The 20287-nt window shown below is 48.2% G+C and overlaps 1 protein-coding gene across 1 annotated transcript in view; it reads right to left on the reverse strand.

The window, feature by feature from the left end:
- Window positions 1–20057, reverse strand: part of NTSR1 (neurotensin receptor 1 (high affinity)) — a 55803-nt gene extending 35746 nt beyond the window's left edge. The window contains exon 1 of the mRNA XM_014954466.1: window positions 19330–20057. Coding sequence (XP_014809952.1) covers window positions 19330–19989 — 660 coding nt within the window. The 5' untranslated portion in view covers window positions 19990–20057. The remainder of the gene's footprint in view (window positions 1–19329) is intronic.
- Between the last annotated feature and the right edge of the window lie 230 nt (window positions 20058–20287).

Raw genomic sequence — 20287 nt, forward strand, 5'->3', positions numbered from 1 at the left:
CGCTTCATCACTGCTGTGAATGTTTTCCTTTGGGCATGTTTTAGATGCTGCTTCTCCTTCCTTACCCAGACACGGTGCTGCAGCTGGGTCGCCCAGATCCAGACATCTCCACACCACAGAGCATTTCTCCTGCCTTCTCTCGTTGTCTTCCTCCACCAGCTGAATCTTAGAGGGTTTGCTGCTCGTTACCTTCATTTCTCTCTCATCAGATCCAGCTCTGTTTGATATCCTCTGTTTATAATTTGTTCATATAGCAGCTTTCCACCCCCAGCCCCAATCACGCTGCAGTCCCCCTTTGTGGGTACCCAGACTCTTTGAGAAAATACCTCTCTTCTCCATGACTTCCAGCAATACTCATTTTACCTTCTATTGCCTGCGCTACTTAATTTGGAAAAGAACAGCTACAATGACAGGGTTATGCCAACTTTGACCACGTTATCAGGTTCACAGCTCATATGAGGGAGCTGAGACGTGCAGGTTCCCCCTCACTCACCCCAAACCCGTGTGCAGAACACCCAGGTCTCTGTAGCTGCTGTAGCTACAAGCAGCCAAGGCTGGTGGCTCTGCAAAAGCTCTTTCAGGCTAATTGTGAAATCACCTTCTCTGATCTTTCCTCCTTTTTTGCATGGAGAAATGGTTTTTTTTTGTGTAAACGCATGTGATACCAGGACCAGCTTTAATTCTAAAGGTCAGGTTCAAACCTAATTCGAGTGTGTCAAAATGCTTCATGGGTGAGGAGCTGCCTGGGGCTTGTGGAAAAGGCATTCAGAAGTTGCGCTCTGCTGCACAGCTGTTGGTAAAGCGGGGATCATAGTGATGAAAAAAAAAGGGATTTGTCTGATCTTTAATGATACAGTCACTCTCACAACCTGAGAACGAAAATAAAGAGCCTGAGCCAAACACAAAGAGGGAGAGGCACCAGCCATTTGAGTGCTATTTGGATTATTGTATTTAGAGCCTATTAGAGACCCTATTAAATACTCTTCCTCCAGGATCTCCCTGGTATATACCTGGCACAGACACAGAAAAACATTTGATCCTTAGCAGCGAAGGAACATGAGCAGACTTAAAGAAAAAAAGACACACTGGAAGACAGATACTTGAAACAAAATGAGTCTAGAGAGAATGCCAAGAAGACTGCGCCTAACTTTTAGGGGACAATTTATGTCTATGTTTACTTATTTATTATGCATTAATTAAAATGCTTAAAAGAAGTGGAACCTGGCTCAGTGTTGATAAAGCTGAATCAGACCTGCTTTGGCTCATCACAGATAGACGGTGAAAGCTGCATGAAAAATAGAACCTGAGAGATTGGTTAGGAGAAATTGAAAGCTTTGTGCATTTAAGGATATATTACACCCTGTTGTAAGGTAACGAAAAGTGCAAGGATTGAGTAGACGCAGAAACATGAGTGGTAAAAACAACTGGAAAATGTCTTTTTCGTGTAAGGAGTGTCTAATAACTGAAACTGTCCTTATTGCCATGATGAAGTGAAAGCAAATCTTGTGCCCCTTAAGGACTGCCCTACCCGTGTTGTTACCTGTCAGGAGCTGCTGCACGAAAAGACCCCCTTTTCTGCAGAAAGAAGTCTCTAATGCAAGGGGTGACACGCTGGGATCTCACTCCTGGAGGCCCCTGGTTCACACAAGTCACCCCAGTTGTGACTGGTGCAAAAGGATGGGGAGTTACAAGCCTGGAGGTAGAAGATCCTGCCCTTGCTGATGTCCACGGCAGTTATAGACAGCTAAACTTCTTCTGAGAACGGTCAATTTGGTGAAAAATGAATTTTTTGAAAGGAAATCAAAAGCTTCTTGAGGGTTCCTGTTAAATTCAATAAACAGTATTGACTGGTCAATTTGGTGAAAAATGAATTTTTGGAAGGAAATCAAAAGCTTCTTGAGAGTTCCTGTTAAATTCAATAAACAGTATTGACAAAAAAAGAGGGGGGGAACGTTGAACTATTTCAGTGTATTCAAATAAACACTTGTCTTCGCTTTGGAAACACCAACACATTTCATTTCAAACTATTAAATAAAAAAAAACCATGCTGAACTTCTGTTTTATTTCAGAATCATCCTAAGCTAAAAAAGAAAGAAGAAAAAGATGGTTTATAAGCCAAAAGCGAAGCATGGCAATTCACCTCAGCTCAAACCATATGTTTTATTTGCAAACAAAGTGCTGTAGGTCAACCCCAAATTAGTTGCTTTCTTTATCTCATCCCTGATAAATTTCTTAATTCATTCATCTTGGTTTAACCCCCAAATACTTTTTCCTTTGAAAATGAATTACTTCACTATGAAAATACAAACCCCATTGCTTTCTCAAATGCAGAAGGAATGTCTCCAGTGGAAAGAGAGGGTGAAGGAGAAATAGTGTCTCCAGCCCATGAGCACTGGGAACAGGAATGAAGCTCTTGCCTTGGGCAGATGCACCCCCACGATCTTCCACCTCAGTTTTCCTGTGACAAGCACTAAAGGACCGATGAGAACAGCAAGGAGGATCAGCTCCTCATGCCACAGCAGCCTGCAGAGATCACACCAGCATCTGGGGAAAGCCAGGGCAGAGATGTATCACCCTCCTCTGTGCCCCAGGGCTCTCTCTGGGTCTGTAGCAATGCTCTGCTGGGCAATTTCATTAGATTTAGGCAGAAACATCTCCAGGAGCACATCTGCACAAGTGACAGCTGACTCCTTGGTAATGACAGCTTTAGAGACAATTATGACAGGCAATTGTTTCACAAGAACTGGCATTTTTCATGAAAATAATTATATTGATGAAGCACAAGGACATTTTATCTTAGAGTCTGCGGCTTTTCAGCCAAGCCTGTTTGGATGGTTGATGGTCCTAACTACATTACCCTGACTAACCAGCTCTGGACTGTTCATACTCATGGCAAGACTTGTTTGATGTACTATCAATATCTAATCAATGAAATCAGGCAGGCATTCTCATAAACACAAATACAGTGCCCACTTCGGGCAGAAACCCCATCATCTGACTTCAGAACTTCATCAGACACTGCAGGTGGATGTCATAGGTCTTCATGGCCCCATACATTCACTCCCCTCCAGCTTCCCATGTCTTCTTTCTATGCAACGTGCCATTGAGGGTCATCCATCTGCTCTGATCTCATTCTGGAGGCTGCTTACCTGACATCTTTCCAGGCTCCTAACATCATACAGAAGGTGGAGAAAGGAAGATGGTTCCTCTGGACTGAAACAAAGGAGGAGGAAACAGTCCATCTGGCTGAGGGGCCCTGAAGGGTTTGGACTGTATTAAGCCTGGTTTAAACAGAATAAAACTAAGGATCTTTATGCTGCCACGTCATTTGTGGGCTACTTTAAAATTTGGTGCATGTGAGAAATGAGTGGGTGAAAGGGGGACACCCACACCCAACCAGGCTCAAACCAGCTTTCAGGACCAGTCTGTGCTGTAGCTGGATGGACATCCCTGTAGCTCCCAACATACTCACAACGACTCTTGCCATTTTGATGGATCTTCTTCTGCAGGGAGCATCAAATATCTTCATTTTCCAGGAATCATCTGGGCTGAAATTAGTCATTCTTGACATGGGCATTTTCCAATTCACAGACTAAGCTTCTCCTACTAGGTGCAAAGTGTTTGGATGTTGTCTTTTAAAATTTAATTAACTGCTTGAAGCTTGCTGTGCACTCAGGCTCCTTTACTCCTGCAAGGAAGGGCTGTTGTGCAGCTCAGGAGAGATGGAAGGAAAGCTAACTGGGAATGGCTGGTGTTGGTGGCCCTCCTGCCAATTCTTTTCCCAAGGTGGAAGATGGAGCTGGATCCAAAATGGGAGAAAATCTACAAGTGTGAGCATGGTATTAACACCCAAAAGCTTGCACAGCCACTGGGAACTGCTGGGGTCAAGGGTTTATCCAGCATTTCTTCATGCTTTGGAAAATAATTTCCTCCCCCTCCTTCTGGCCAGAGCAGTGATTGCTGTTCCTTGGTTTAGACAGTGAAATAGTAAGATATTTTGGAAAGAAGGGAAAAAAAAATATCCTGGAACACTTCCATTTCCCTCAAATCTTGCCTAACTTGCTTTGAGATTTTATTAAAGACACAGAATTGTTGACAATAAAATTATTTCTCTGTGCTGGGAGAAGTAAAGCAGATTGTTACACACAGAGGGAAGGGAGCTGACTGCTCTCATAAATAAGTCAATGTGTTACTCCTGCTAGACTGGAAGTGGGATGACAGCTCTTCCAGATGCTGATGCTCTACTTCTCTGCGACCTTCGGTAAACTTAAGTTTGCTAAAAATACCCTAGAAAAGCACACGTGCTTCAGGGCTACAGAAACACCTGGAGCAGGGGAGATTTTAAATGGTCAGATTCCAGCTCTCCACCCCAAAACCCAGCCTGGCTGAGTATTGCACCTCTGCTCCCATTTAACATGCCCAGATCTCCATCGGTTGTCTCCATGGATGTGCTTTGTCTCCAGGGAGTGGGGAGGGATGCTGAGCCTCCCAAGGGAGGTGTGGATGTGTGACTGCTGCACGCCAGCCCTTTTGGGGGCAAATCATGGCATATGAGGGGAGAAGGAGGGCATTATTTATGGAGAAGACTATTTATGGAGAAGACAGGGATGTTTGTGCATTCGTCCCGTCTCCCTGCCCTGGCTTGACACAGCAAAGAGGCAGGTGCATGGCAGTGATAAAACACAGCATGAAAATTAAAGGGAACGGGAGGTGGAAGTACATTAAATTCCAAAGCAGAGCTTTGTTTGGGGATGAAACTCCTCAAACTGCAGTTCATGTAATTACTTTGGTAGATAACACACAAAAAAGGAGAGTTAAACAGCACAGTTTCCACACCACCACTCTGTGGTTCTTCTCACTTACAGTCACAGAAACCAGGAACAACCAGGGTGGGGAATGACTTTCCTTCCAGTGGAGCCTTCTGGCCCACACTCTGACCCTTCCTGCCACGCTACAGCTCTTGCATTAAAAATTAAGGAAAAAAAGCCCCATAGCTCCAAACCAGAGGATGCTCGCAGAGTGTTAGAGGACATAAACCACTGTGCAGATCTGCAGGAACATGGCCTGACATGGAGCCACGGTGATGAAAAGAGGAGCTGGGTGATGTTGCCAACGTGGCTTGTGTCCCCGTCCAGGGAATGGGGAGAGAGAGCAGCAGTGGGTTCCCACAGCTCACCCTCGTCACTGCCCAGGGCTAAGCAATGGAGTTACTGCATGTATTAAGCTGGGGGAAAAAAAAAAACAAAAAAAGAAAAAAAACCAAAGGAAAAACTGAAAGTGACGTGACCCATGAAACTTTTCATAAATACAAGGATGTACTCTTAACTAAAAAAGGTAATGAAAGACTGCCCTGGTCAGCTCTGCTGTTAACTTGCACTCTGGTGTGGTCTGGGGATCAGTCTCTTCGTGGCCAGTTTCCCCAGTGTCACTACAGCCCCGAGCCCAAATTTTGGGGAGGCTCAGCCTGGACCATCATCGAGGCTTTTGAGACAAGGCCTGTTGCCAACACAAAATGTGTCACCATGAATCACGCGCTCACCGGTTTCAAAACACAAAACTTCTCCCTGAATCGTGGCAAAAAGCACAAATGTTCTGCTCTGAAAAAGGAAATTCACCGACTCCTTCTTGAGCCAAAAAAATAAGGGGGGAAAATGTTATGTAATTCATTTACTTTGAATAATAAGCATTTCAAAGTTATCTAAACAGCACTAACAACAGGGAAATCTCTGTTTATTTAATCAGTCCGTTTTCGCTGTGGGATTGATGCTGGTGCTCCAGGCAAGCTTGTCTCACCCAACTTAAAACAATTTATACACAGAACTTCACCCAACAGCCGGGAGAGACCGGCAGGGCAGCAGCCTGGCTTCATACACACGTTACTGCCTTAAGCATGTGCTCGTAAAAACCATCCCATTTTTGATGAATGCTACGTTGTGAGCAGAAGGAGAAGCTGGAAGCATTTTGTGAGTAAGCCTTGGAACAAGCTGGTTTCTTAGGGGTGACCAACGCACATTTCATCGCTGATTTTTGCCCCATTTCCAGCCCAAGCAGCTTGGCTGGAGCCAGATTTCTTACGAGTTGCAGCTAGAATTTTAACTGAAAAAAGGCCATGCTTATTTTCAGCTAAATTTCTTGTCTCCCGGGATAATAACTCTGCTTTCCTCAGCAGTCTTTGCAATTTATTCTTTGTGACTGGACACAAAAGCCCTGTTTTCTATGAGATCGCTTATCTCCAGCGAAGCTCCAATGGAATATTGAAGGAAGGTATGAAAACTGTCAAAACAACTGCTGTCCCGGCCCAGAAAGTAATTTTTCATTTTTCATGGCTTCTTCCTTGATGTTTGTTGGTAATAATTTTCAGCAGGCTGATTCCCAGTAAGAGTGGGGGATTTTCTCCCCAACAGCCTCCTGGGACACTGGGCACAGCCCTTCACCACCACTGGAGAGGTCTTCCATTGCCAACCCCCATTCCTAGGGGATTCCTGGGAATCTCCCCATTGATTCACAGCACATCCATGATTTATGCCAATAGACATGTTGGTTTAACACACGTGCACCATAAAAGCAGCTCGGCAGGCTGGTACAGGGGTGATACTGGGAGCTCACCCAGCTCCGAGGATGGCAACCAGCTTCACCCCGCTGCAACACCAGCCTCTGCGTCGGGGACCGGTGTCTGTTTATAAGTGGAGGCAGCCAGGCAGAAAGACCCATTCTCCACCTGAATGGTTCCTCACTGCTGAGACACTGACCTGAAAGGCCCCAGACATGAGCTGGCTCTTGGCAGAAGAGCAGCAGAGCTCCTCGGGGGACACTGGCTCCGAAGAGGAGTAGCCAGTTGGTCGATGCAACACAAGGAGGTTTAGCAAACGAGATTTGTAGGACAGAAATAGAGGGAAATCTGCTAACTATTAAGGTTTTCCTTCAGTGTACAGCACTGGGGTGTGGACCACCCTCCCAGAGAGGAAAGCAAGCCCACTGCTGAAAAAGAATTAATGCCCAGGAGGTTTTCAACCTTGATTCAGTTTTATATCAACAGTACACACAGGGGACGGGTCAAAACAACCCCTACAGCCAGATGAAAACACATGGCCTTAAAACCCCTCTGCCATCATGAGGGATGCTCAGGAAGGAGTTATCCCACGGAAAACCAGGAGTTGCCCCCTGCCAGACACAGCCCCAGCAAAAGCCACCCGCCCCAGCCCCGTACAACTGGGAAATAGAGGAAAAGTCACGCAAATTACCCAAACCAGCTCCTTCCCTTGAAAAAAACCAGCAGAAATGGATTTGTTGGGTTATTTTGCTGAGTGTGAAGGCATGGCTGTGATTTACAGCCCCAAGGGAAAGCGGTCCCTGCTGGGGGCACGGGCTGAGTGGGGGCCAGCAGATGTGAGGAAGTCCATCATCTCTTCGCCGGCGCTCGGCTCCTGTGCAAAGCCCCAGCTGCAGCTGGAGAGTCTGAGTCAATAGTTGCTTTAACAGAAAAGCAGTTTTGTTTTGCAGGCACAAAGGCCTCTTCTATCACTACCCAGCAGGAGGTCTATAAAACTGTCCTTTCTTGCCCTGTTTCTGCCCTTGTCTCTTTGCTTCTGCTCTTCGCCGGCTGCCAGTGGGTTTTTTATTGCTCTAGGTTTTTTTTGTTTTAATTGAAACCGAGTAAATTATGCTTTTCCCTAAATAGTTGAGGAGCTTAGCAAAGTTTTTCATTATTTCACAGGAAAGAAACCAGCAATCTTTAGAGAGGAAAGCCAAAACATTATTTGAACTTGTTTTGTGCAAGAGCAAGGAGACAGAAACTCGCAACAAGGGGGGCAACCCCTGAGGGACCTTAAAAGCAACTTTTGCCTGGGTAATATTTAAGGGATGGAATTTAGCAGAGCTCTACACAATACAAGGAAACCTCTGGAGTATGCCCTGCAATTTTCTCTTCCCCAAACACGCTTGTTTCAAAGGCATGAAGACACCAGGCAGCTGTATTACACCACCATATATGTGGTAGTCTTTTCTGAAACATCTTCTTTGGTAAACATTTCTCCTCCATGAAAACTGACCTGGGCAGGGCATTCAGTTCTCCAGAGGGTGGGAGGGACAGAGAAGGACCCAGTCGGAAGATCAGACATAAACCTATTAATAAAGTCCCTAACGAGGTGCTGAGCCCACAGCTTTGCACCTGACAAATTAATCACACGAAGGTAAAAAGGAATAAACCAGCACCAAATAATCACAGGGCATAAGAACATGTTCAGCATCATCTTAAACTTAGTGAGATTAATTTTCCTGACAGCTTGTTTAAAAGGAAAGTGGGCTATATAATTAAAAGGAATAAACCCCTCACAGATGGTCTATTGCCTGACCAGTGGAGATTACCTTTTGAGGGTCTCGCTCACCTGTATGTCAGCATTTCCCAGAGTTTTTTATGCCTTGCCTTTGGCCGTAGAGCCACAAGCAGGCTTTCAGGCACTGATTTTTGCAATATGGCAGTCTTAGATACAGATTTTTTGATTCAAATATTCTTAACACTTGCCTACAGAGCACCAAGCCCGAATCAGCACCGTAAAAACTGGAGTGATAGAAAAGCCAGGCTGTTAATGAAAAAGAATTAATGCCCAGGAGGTTTTCAACCTTGATTCAGTTTTATATCAACAGTACACACAGGGGACGGGTCAAAACAACCCCTACAGCCAGATGAAAACACATGGCCTTAAAAACCCTCTGCCATCATGAGGGATGCTCAGGAAGGAGTTATCCCACAGAAAACCAGGAGTTGCCCCCTGCCAGACACAGCCCCAGCAAAAGCCACCCGCCCCAGCCCCGTACAACTGGGAAATAGAGGAAAAGTCACGCAAATTACCCAAACCAGCTCTTTCCCTTGAAAAAAACCACCAGAAATGGATTTGTTGGGTTATTTTGCTGAGTGTGAAGGCACGGCTGTGATTTACAGCCCCAAGGGAAAGCGGTCCCTGCTGGGGGCACGGGCTGAGTGGGGGCCAGCAGATGCGAGGAAGTCCATCATCTCTTCGCCGGCACTCGGCTCCTGTGCAAAGCCCCAGCTGCAGCTGGAGAGTCTGAGTCAATAGTTGCTTTAACAGAAAAGCAGTTTTGTTTTGCAGGCACAAAGGCCTCTTCTATCACTACCCAGCAGGAGGTCTATAAAACTGTCCTTTCTTGCCCTGTTTCTGCCCTTGTCTCTTTGCTTCTGCTCTTCGCCGGCTGCCAGTGGGTTTTTTATTGCTCTAGGTTTTTTTTGTTTTAATTGAAACCGAGTAAATTATGCTTTTCCCTAAATAGTTGAGGAGCTTAGCAAAGTTTTTCATTATTTCACAGGAAAGAAACCAGCAATCTTTAGAGAGGAAAGCCAAAACATTATTTGAACTTGTTTTGTGCAAGAGCAAGGAGACAGAAACTCGCAACAAGGGGGGCAACCCCTGAGGGACCTTAAAAGCAACTTTTGCCTGGGTAATATTTAAGGGATGGAATTTAGCAGAGCTCTACACAATACAAGGAAACCTCTGGAGTATGCCCTGCAATTTTCTCTTCCCCAAACACGCTTGTTTCAAAGGCATGAAGACACCAGGCAGCTGTATTACACCACTATATATGTGGTAGTCTTTTCTGAAACATCTTCTTTGGTAAACATTTATCCTCCATGAAAACTGACCTGGGCAGGGCATTCAGTTCTCCAGAGGGTGAGAGGGACAGAGAAGGACCCAGTCGGAAGATCAGACATAAACCTATTAATAAAGTCCCTAACGAGGTGCTGAGCCCACAGCTTTGCACCTGACAAATTAATCACACGAAGGTAAAAAGGAATAAACCAGCACCAAATAATCACAGGGCATAAGAACATGTTCAGCATCATCTTAAACTTAGTGAGATTAATTTTCCTGACAGCTTGTTTAAAAGGAAAGTGGGCTATATAATTAAAAGGAATAAACCCCTCACAGATGGTCTATTGCCTGACCAGTGGAGATTACCTTTTGAGGGTCTCGCTCACCTGTATGTCAGCATTTCCCAGAGTTTTTTATGCCTTGCCTTTGGCCGTAGAGCCACAAGCAGGCTTTCAGGCACTGATTTTTGCAATATGGCAGTCTTAGATACAGATTTTTTGATTCAAATATTCTTAACACTTGCCTACAGAGCACCAAGCCCGAATCAGCACCGTAAAAACTGGAGTGATAGAAAAGCCAGGCTGTTAATCTTCATAATGTGCCTCTCAGTGGGGATTTCACTTGAATGTTATTTGCATTAAATATGATACTGAGTGCTGGATATGCAGTTATAAATAAATTAAAGGTTATGCTTAAGTCAAACACTGTCCCACTGTTGGCTGCAGACTCAAGCGTGAGAGCTGTTAACAGTGGAGTGCACAGATTTGGTCGGCTGCCTGACCTCCTGGAGGGAATGGTAGTGGCAAGTTCTGTCACTGGTGCCCTGAGAAACTCATTCTGGGGGGCAATTAGCCCCCTTAGTGGGGTTTATAGTGTCAGCCCAAACTCCAGCAGTGCTGACTTTACTGGGGATGCTTTGGTTTGGGCAGAAATGAGTATAGGTTTGCTGGAGCTGATGTTCAGCAAAATACCTCCAGTGCATTGGTCTTTTCATCTGATATATAAACATCTTATTTATAGCAGCAGAGTCAGCCTTGCTCTTCTGGCAATAAGGAAAGAAAAAGTTTGTGTTAAACTGAGATTAATTCATCATGTATTTTACGCAAATGACTGAAGAAAACTGCTCCTGGCCTCAGAGCATCTGAAGTGATAGATGGGCTCTCCTGCATGAAAGTCAAAGAGTTGAAGCTTTTGATTATGAAAATTAAAATCCCTGGAGCAAACAGAGGGTGTTCCAGAGGAGGGACCATGGGTCCTACAGCACAAACCCTTTGGGGAAGAGCTTTGGGGTCGAGCTCTTCTCCCTCTCCCTGGTACCTCCTGCCTGTGGCTGAGCTCAGAGGAGCAGGAGGACACAAGTCGGTGGCATGGGCCCAGGGGCTTGGCTTGTGCCACATCCTCCTCCCTCCCAGGGCATTAGACAGCAAATATTTGGGGGAAGGCACACAATCAAGGCATCATCACTACATTTCTGTGCCCTCTTGGCACATCCCTGCCCACTAATCCATCTCTAAACCCCTGAGCAGCTTTCGGAGCCGTATTCTTAACCCACCCGCTACAAAAACACAACCCCCCACCCCTTTGCTTCCCTCTCCCCCTCCCAACACTCTACGTATGGATTCCCTTCACCACGGCCCCGCAGGCACGAGGCTGTGCCTCTACATCCTCCTGTGCTGCTGCGGGTGGGAGCAAAGAAAATTCAATTGGACTTTCAGGGGAGACAAAAAACCAGTGAACTTATTGGTTACTGGCTTCATTGCTGCTTTTTCCCAGTGTCTTTCTCTGCCGCAGCTCCTCTCTGCCCTCGGAGCCTCAGGTGTTACAGGGTTTGTTTCCCAGCACGGCCCCATCGCTGTACCTTGAGGTGAAGTATCTATTTATTAGCCTGAACCTATATTTCCCCTTCCTCCTTCAGTGCTTTATCCCACTTCACACACTCGGAGTGAAGGAATAAGTACGACAATGTCATAAGCCCGTGACTGACAGTGATAAAAAAAAATGTAACGTGGGCTTTGGGGAGGGAAACTCAATCCTGTGAGTTTCTCTTTTGAATGAAATGAGTATATTAAAATGTATAAATTGTCCCCGTGAGGATAAAATGTAAGGTCTTTGCAGGAGGAATCAATAGAGTGATGCGAGCATTGAGCTAAACTTTCCCAGTGGTTGTGTGAGTTGCATTTTTATAAGATGGTTTTGAAAAAATCATAGAATAGCAGGGAAAAGCAGGTTAATTTGCTACTGAATATACTCAAGTAGTTATGGACTTATTAAACAAGTTCTCCCAGGGAACTAGGTGATGTGACAGTCCTACCACGTACTCAGACCACATTATTTGTTCCAGCACTGCAGACCTGCATTGTTCTTGATTATGTTACAATTAATAGGATGTGGCATTGCAATGACTGTATTAATTAGCTGTTTGGAGTCCTATTCAAAGTAGGGGTCTGTTGAGCTAAATGCCATCCTGCCTCAAAGAGTTTGTAGATGATCTGCAGCCGGTCTTTGCTCTGCAGGTCTGGGTGAAGCTGATAAGTTGGTAGACCTCTTTCTTCAAGCTTAAAGGAGGAAGAAAATGATATTGTAAGGGGATGAGGTTGCTCCTCCTGTTGCTAAACACCACGCAAAGCCTTGAGCAGCAGAGCCAACGTGAGTGTTGGTCAGGCTGAGCCTGCGAGGGCAGGAGAGAACCCATCAGCAGGGCTGAGCTGAGCTGCCCAAGAGGAGAAGACAACCAGCACATCCACTGCATGGCAGAAAGCTGGGCAAATGGACTGTAACTGTCTCCTGGAGTCCCACTACCAGCTCAGAAAATAGAGGTCCATGCTCAGAAGACAGAAGGTCTTTCAGAGCAGACAACCTTGAGCTAGCCCTTTCTCTTGCAATGGAAGCCATCCTGCAGGCTCCAAAGGTCAGGCAAGTGCTCTAGGCAAAAGGACAGCAGGTCTTCACTGGCCCCAAAGAAACACTACCTGCTCAACTTGTGATATTTTACCATCCGACGGTTCCAAACACGCCTGGTGCTGGCAGGAGACAGGGCTTCTGGCACATCCAAAGTGTCCCACTGAGGTGTGATCTCTCCTGGGGTCATTCATCAAGTGGGAAGGCAGGGCAAGATTAAACCAGATCCACCCCAAGTCCCTGAAATGAAGGTCCTCAGACAGCTTCCAGCATCCCAGGTGTCTTTAGATGGGCAAAACGTGCTAAGGGAGTGTTTGCTAATCTTCATTTGAGGAACAAATCTCTTGAAGCAAGGTAAACCATTCACAGTGGCCCTAAATTTATTCTTTATTACCTAGAGGGAGTAATAATTGGCAGGAAAGTACCAGAAGGTATTTTCAAAGAGAAGGGAAAATGCTGAAATCAGGCCATACACACAGTCCTGTCCAGCCTGCGTGACCCTCTTTTATATATTTAGGAATTTCCTTGCAAAGAGACACCTGGAAGGTTTCATCAAGGGAGATTTACTGCAGAGGGTTCAGCACCTGGGGAGAGGTACATCCACAGGTGGGGTGTAAATCCCAGAGGGAGCCACCGGGCAGGGAGGACCTGCGAGGGGCGAGGACCAACACCACCAACCCCAGGGCAGGTCCCTGGGAAAAGGCTGGGAAAGCTCAGAATTTATCATCTGCTTTTCTCTGCCAGGCCAGACTGAAGGTGCTGTGAAAGGGCCGTGGGGTACAGGGGTACAGGGAGGGTGGGCTCTGGAAGCATCCCCAAGTTCACAGGATGCCAGTGGCTTGGACCAGACAGACTGGGAATGTAATAACCCAGCTCCACCTGCTGAATGTGAGGGACAGGAGGGATGTCAGCACTGGGACTGCTGGTTTTGGCATCTAATGTCACCTGCGAGATGGCCACAACACTCAGTCTTCCCCACCTTGTCACCCCTGAACCCCACCATCTTCCCCAGCTTCTCCAGATACCTTTGCTTACCTGCTGGCCCCTGCCCCTCACCAGGGGGCAATTCCATGGTAAGGAACATGCAATGGAGACACCACCGAAGCCCCAAGCCCTCTCTGTCCTGGCCCCACGTGTCCCTCGGGGGGATGCTGCCCATCACACACACCTCGGGCAGGACACAGGAGCGTTTCTAAACGTCAGGAAGCAAAAGTGCCATCTGCGAGTCTCAAGCAGATGCTGCACAGAGACGATGGTTAAAGCCTTTGAGGGGAAGGAGGGGGGAGGCAGGGAGAAGACAATTAAATAGCTGTTTTAAATGATCTGGAAGGAGATTAAAGGCAGCTGCAGGTTTTTGGGTTTTATGTTGGTTTTTTTTTTTTGTTTTTTTTTCCCTCTGGGAAGAGATTACCTTTGTCTCTCCTGCCTTTACAAACTGCTAAGAGGAAAACCTAAGAGCTGAATCGATCGGCCACATTTCCTCATTCTGCAGCTGACATCTCGGGAAGGGGGGAGGGAGAAAGAAATCAAGGGAATTAAGATCAATTGATGAACTGGCAAAACAAGCAGGGCAAGTGGTTATGTAAAGCCATGAACACAAGAGCTTATTTAATTTAGATCTAGCTGCAAGACGGACCACAGTGTAAACGGGCTGGGGTTAGGCAGGCTGGGCTGTTGTTGTGCATATGCTGAATTAAAGCCCTGGGTTCCCTGCATAGTCTGTGGAAAAAAGCAGTTTTTTAGGGATGCTCACGCTACCACAGATGGGCATCCCCACCGGGGCGGTGTCTCCATCACCGTGGGGATGGATCCAGACACATTTAAACACCAGCATCTTCACTTTCTTGTCTGCCCGAGGGGCTGGCAGCACCATGACCTGATGGGACACATTTTGTGGGACACAGTCCTGCCACAAAAACACCGATTTGTTGTGCCACCCAGGCACGGGCTCCTCTGGTGGGCTGCGACCCTGCGTGTGTAGCCAAAATAGTTTTATCAGCCAAGCCCAACGGGTGGGATTATCACTGCAAGGAGCTGCAGGGAGTGATTTAGAACAGCGCTGTTATTAAAAGCCAGAGTAGGAATTTGGCTGTGACCTGAGGAAAAGAAACCAACTTCAGTTCCTCCAGTCAGCATCGCTATAAATGTAGGATTCCTGAACAGAAGCCATTGACTAATCCTGGACATGATTTGCCAGCAAACCTGCAGACAATTCAGCCATTTGGTTTCATGGATTGCTATTTTTGTGTACTACGGAGAGATGCTTGTGGTGTTTATTTACAGGGCACCACAGACCCACCATCCACAGCACCGACCGGGTGCCGTCGCAGCAGGAAGCTCATGCCACCACCCCACCGAGGTGCTCCTCACCCGAGGAAAGTTTAAGGAAGTGTTTGCAACATCGTGCATGGAATTAATAACTTTGGGGGCCTCTCAGGCAATGGGAATTGAATAAATCTCCTTGGAAGAGCGTGTAGAGAGTGTGGTAACGGATGCTGAGAGGCCAGGCTGCACCTTACATCTCCCAGCTCCATGTCCTGGTCCTTCCTTCCCACCCCCTTCAGACCTGAGGCCATTTAGCACATTCCTTTGAAGCCATCACAAGAAACGTAGGAAGAAATAAAGCAGAGGACCTCCCCGAGCAAGCAGTTTTTTCATGTGCAGGGTTATTTACTCTACAAATCATCAGAACCACAAGCAGGCTTCATAAAACATAATAAACAAGGGATGAGGAGGGCGAGGGGAGCTGCAGCCACGCAGGGGTGGGCTGATGAGAAGAAGAACTGCAGGGAAAAGCTCCTCACCCAAGCCCGGGGGTCCAGAGAACTTCCCAAGAAGTTGCTCCATCAAATGAGCAACCGGGAGCTGATGGAGCTGTGACAGCTTCTGGAGGCGCAGGGCCTGCTGCCATGTGTTTTAATAAATGGGTTCACACCAGCTGTCTGTGCAAATAAAACATTAGCATGTGTCAGACACTCTCTACCCAGGCACTAACTGGGGGGATATTTTGCAGCAGAGCCCTCCGAGCGCAGACTGTGCCATGCCAGAGAGAAAACACACTGAATTATGGGGTGCCAGAGAGCGACCTCCATCCCGGCTCAGTTAAAATCCTGGGATTTTAGGTCGAGGAGTTGCCTGGCTCCGTGTGCTGGGACCGACGGCGCACCGGGATTGCAGGTATTTCTTTCAACCTCCCTTCTTTCCCCAAGTCCACTAAGGACCTCTCCAGAAAAGAGGTAAGAAAGTAAGAAGTAATAAAGAAAATTGCTTTGCACAGCCATCTGGCCATGAAAATTCAGACCTTTTTGAAAAACAGGGCTGGGATTGTATGATGCTAACGGCATGCAGGGCTGCCTGTGGTGGGATGGGACACTCGGCAGGATCCTCTTCTGGGGCAACTGGCCCCAGAGCCAACAGCAAAGCTGTGGAGTAACCAAAGCCACGGGTACCAACGTGTGGGGGAACAGGGGAAACATCTCACTCAGCCTCAGAGCTCTCTTATCTGTTGCTGCCACAATGAGTAGCTTTTAAAGCCTCCTCCAGCTGAAGTGGCATGAAAACATGAATGTACTCGTGTGGGCATGGCTTTAAGAGGTGTTTAATTTATGTGGAAAAAACCCATAAACTTTGCTGCAGGGTGTTTAAGAGGATGTCTGCCAGTTCAAGTGTTAACTATGTGTGGGCATGGCTTTAAGAGGTGTGGAAGAATAAGAATTTATGTGGAAAAAACCCATAAAATTTGCTGCAGGGTGTTTTAGAGGATGTCTGCCAGTTCAAGTGTTAACTAGACCTAAATAATGGGGCAATAATGGTCTTATTCCTGCTACCGGGTCCCATGCCGATGCCAATATTCACACCAGAGGTCTCTGACTGACAGAAGTAACAGGCAAACTTGGCATGAAGAATATATAATAAACCGGACTCCCAGGTGGATTTAAACAGCTGCAGTGATAGTGATAAAGCTGGGAAGTGCTACTGTTCTGAAGAATTAAGTACCAGAGGCCACAGAGAGCTCACCTCTGGATGGCAGGAGGTGAGATGCGCAGCGCCTGGCCGCACTGATGGAGGTGACACCTGGTGACACCCTGCAGAGCATCTCACTTACTGCTCTTCCTGCTTATCAGCGTGTGCTGCGCTGAGAAATCTCTAATTACTGGGAGAATACCAGTAATCACTCCTTACAGTTGTTGTGGAGCTGAAGTGGTACCAGTTAAGTATCATGAGCAAGAAGCAAATACACCGAGTGTTCTTTGAACAGTCACTTTTTTTTTTTCCTTTTTATAAGGAAACCTGACTGTTCATTCACACATGATTTAGTTTCACTCGGAAATGTCCATTAAAACTTAAATATTCAAACCAAATAGTGAGGGACATCTGCAAAAGGAGAGATGTTAAATTAATACGCTCAAATATTCATCCCGGGAAGCTCCTTCCTGTCCAGGGAAGAGCATCCTCCCGCAGCGATCCCAGCAGAACCACAGCTCACACTGGGCTCTGAGTCTATAAATGGTTACAATTGCTCAGTTCTGGGCCTGCCTTTCAATCAGTCAACAAATAAAACCTCTTGGAGAACTAATGGCTTCCAAAAAAAAAACCCCGATTTGCTTTAGACAGTTTGCCAAACAGGAAGAGGAGTGAAATATGTTCAGTGATTTATTACAAGTGATTTGCCAGCTCGAGCAAGTGCATCATGGCTCTGCCTCATTTAAAGCCAGAAAATGAAGGCAAAGAGATGCAAAGACCTGCTCTAAAGCGGTTTGAATCTGCTGTGAAAGACCCGGGATCCAGATTTCCGACCAGCCAGACCTCTGTGTCCCACTCTCCCACTTTTCCATCGCCCGCCCTTTCACAGGTCTTCCATTATTTGGCTTTTTTTAAAAGCTCAGCCCAGCTGAGGAGGTGAGAATGCCCGCTCACACGCTGTGCGAGGGTTTCCATTAATGCACTTCAAAACTGACTTTAAAAGCTGCTTTCCCTATTCACTCTGGAGCCTTCCCTGGTCCAGGGCCCTGTATCACATTGAGCATCGTGTTCCTCCCCGTGCTCGGAGGGACGGAGCGAAGCCGTGAAACGACCTTCCCATCTCAGCAAATCTACTCTTGCAGCCAGATTCCCTGAGAAAGAACAGTAAGGTAGGGTTTGGGCCTCCCCTCTGCCCTCCAACAGCCGCCTCTTTCTTTTTTTTTTACCATCCCCTGAGAAGGAACAGGACAGTAGGGTTTGGGCCTCCCCTCTCCCCTCCAACAGCCACCTCTTCCTTTTTTTTTCACTTTTAAATTTATTCACAAGTGAAATAACAAAAAAACCACACGAGGAAGAGCTCCCAGGTGAACTTCACACACTGTGCTTTCTCGTCTGCCTACTTCGTACTTGGTGAAGAGGAAAAAGTATAGCCTGAATAACAGCAAGACTGTAAAATAGGTTGAGAATTGTTTAAACTGTAATCTCCAAAGACACGGCTAAGAAATAATCCTCTCTTTTTAGCCCTATCATAGTCACAATGAGCATCAGTTTAATCCTAAAAGGAAGGCGACTGGAAATAATGCAGTTCAGCCAGACTGTCCTCAAATCAGACGGCTCACGTCCCCTTAGAGAGCGGAGAATTGGGGTGAAGCACACGGGGGTACCACTGACAAAATCTGCAAAGCACTTACAGAAGAGATACAGCCCCCCTCCCCCAAGGTGGAAGTCAGGCATCAAGACACGGTCCTGATTTTTTTCCATTTAATTTCCCTCTTAACTGTGAGAACATCTCAAAGGCTCTAGCACACACGCTGCTTTAAATTCTAATTGGCCGCTGATTAAACCCACCTGAAATTCATGTTCAAAATAAAAGATTGAGGAGCTATCACACGCCAGCCTGGCAGCAAAGGGACTGTGGAGATGGGCATCTTGCTCTTTCCAGCTCTCCTTCCATGTCTCTTACATTTTTCAAGCCCAATGCTCCAGTAACCAAATGCCTCGGCCCCTCAGAGCGCTGGAGCAAGTGTTGATGCTGAAATCCCTTCCACGCACGAGTGTGTGAGATCAAGCAGTGCTGGAGACCAGCAAAGCCTTTCTGAAGCCAGGAGGGCTCTGCTAGTTCAACCAGCTACAGATTTCCCCCAAACCAGCAAAAAAACCACCAGCTACACATTTCTCCCAAATCAGCAAAAAAATACCAGCCTCTGGCTCTGAAGACGCAAGCCCTTTTCGGATGCCTACACTGCCCCTCCTTCCCAAAACTTTCTGAAATGAGGATCTGTCACCGTGTAGAAGCTCTGGAAGGACCCAGGGACTGGGAGAGAGGGGGACAGGGGTTTTATCTCCCCTGACCTTGTCGGCTGCTTTCCGGCAGAAGGAACGAGATGCAGAGAAAAGGTGGAGATTTGTGGTTTTTTCTGGCGATGAAGTGCCACGTTTGGGGAGGATCCCAGCATCCCCAGCCCCCCCGGGATCTGCGGCACATGGGGGTCCCGCTGCGGGACAGCGTGGGCTCCGGCCACCGGGAGAGATGCTCCGGGAAGGGGGGATGGAGGGGGGGGCTGCTTTCACCGACCCGGGGCCGGATTAACGGCGGTGCGGGGGCTCGGGAAGGCGCCGTGGGGCAGGAGGGGGTGCGGAGACCGGACACCCCCCCGCCTCCTCCTCCTCCTCCTCTTCCTCAAACCCCGCCTGCCCGCACCCCGGCCCGGTCCGCCCCGTCAGGGCTTGCCCGGGATCCCCCCCCCACCGCCTTCCCCAACCGGTTCCCCCCCAACTTCTGCCCCGCCCGTCTCCGCAAAGTTTGGGCATCCGAGCCCCGGGAGGGAGGGAGGCGGCTGCTCCGGTCAACCGGGATCCTCACCTGGATGACGGTCTTCAGGGTGGAAGGGTCCACGATGGTGGTGCAGATGAGGGAGTCGGGATCGCGGTCCTTGCCGTAGATCTCCCCCATGGTGAAGATCATGGGGATGGCGAGGAGGAAGGAGGCGATCCAGATGCAGCTGATGAACTTCTTGGTGCGGCTGCGGGACATGATGCTCTTGGCTTTGAAGGGGTGGCAGATGGCCATGTAGCGCTCCACGCTGAGGCTGGCGATGTTGAGCGCCGTGGCGTAGGTGCAGGCGTCCCGGAGGAAGTAGTAGCCCTTGCAAACGGCCCCCCCGAAAGCCCAGGGGTGATGGACCCAGATGAAGTTGTAGAGCTCGATGGGCATGCAGAGGAGGAAGATGAGGAGGTCGGAGAAGGCGAGGCTGGCCAGGTGGTAGTGCACGGTGCTCTGCAGGTTCTGCAGCGACTTCTTGCGCACCAGGGTGTAGGCCGTGATGGAGTTACCCACCGTGCCCACCAGGAAAAGGGCCAGGTAGATGACGGTCACCATCACTTTGGAGTAGATGTCGGTGTTGACGTCCAGGTCCTCCTCGTCCGGCCCTTTGGGGAGCAGGTCGGAGCGGTTGGAGGCGTTGGGGTGGAGGTGGAGGAAGGGGCCGCCCGGCAGAGCCGGGGCCGTGGCGTTGAGGTGCATCCCGGGGGGCGGCAGGAGCCCCCCCCAAACCCCACCGCCGCGCCCCGACGTGCCGCTGCCGCCGGTCGGGAAACTTGGCTGGTTTTAATGCGGCGGGGAGGAGGCGCCTGCTGCTGCCGTGCGTGTGAGACACACACACACACACACCCCCCACACCCCCTCCCGCCCCCCCGGAGCAGGCTCGGCTCTCAGCCCGCAGCGCTGGCTCTCTCCTCCCCGCAGCTCCACGGCGTCCGGCTCTGCCCTGGGGGGGTGGGAGCCTCCCTGCACCCCCCCGCACACACACCTCCCCACAGAC

Source organism: Calidris pugnax, unplaced genomic scaffold (assembly GCF_001431845.1).
Source record: "Calidris pugnax isolate Ruff unplaced genomic scaffold, ASM143184v1 scaffold50, whole genome shotgun sequence".
In the NCBI taxonomy this organism is placed as follows: domain Eukaryota; kingdom Metazoa; phylum Chordata; class Aves; order Charadriiformes; family Scolopacidae; genus Calidris; species Calidris pugnax.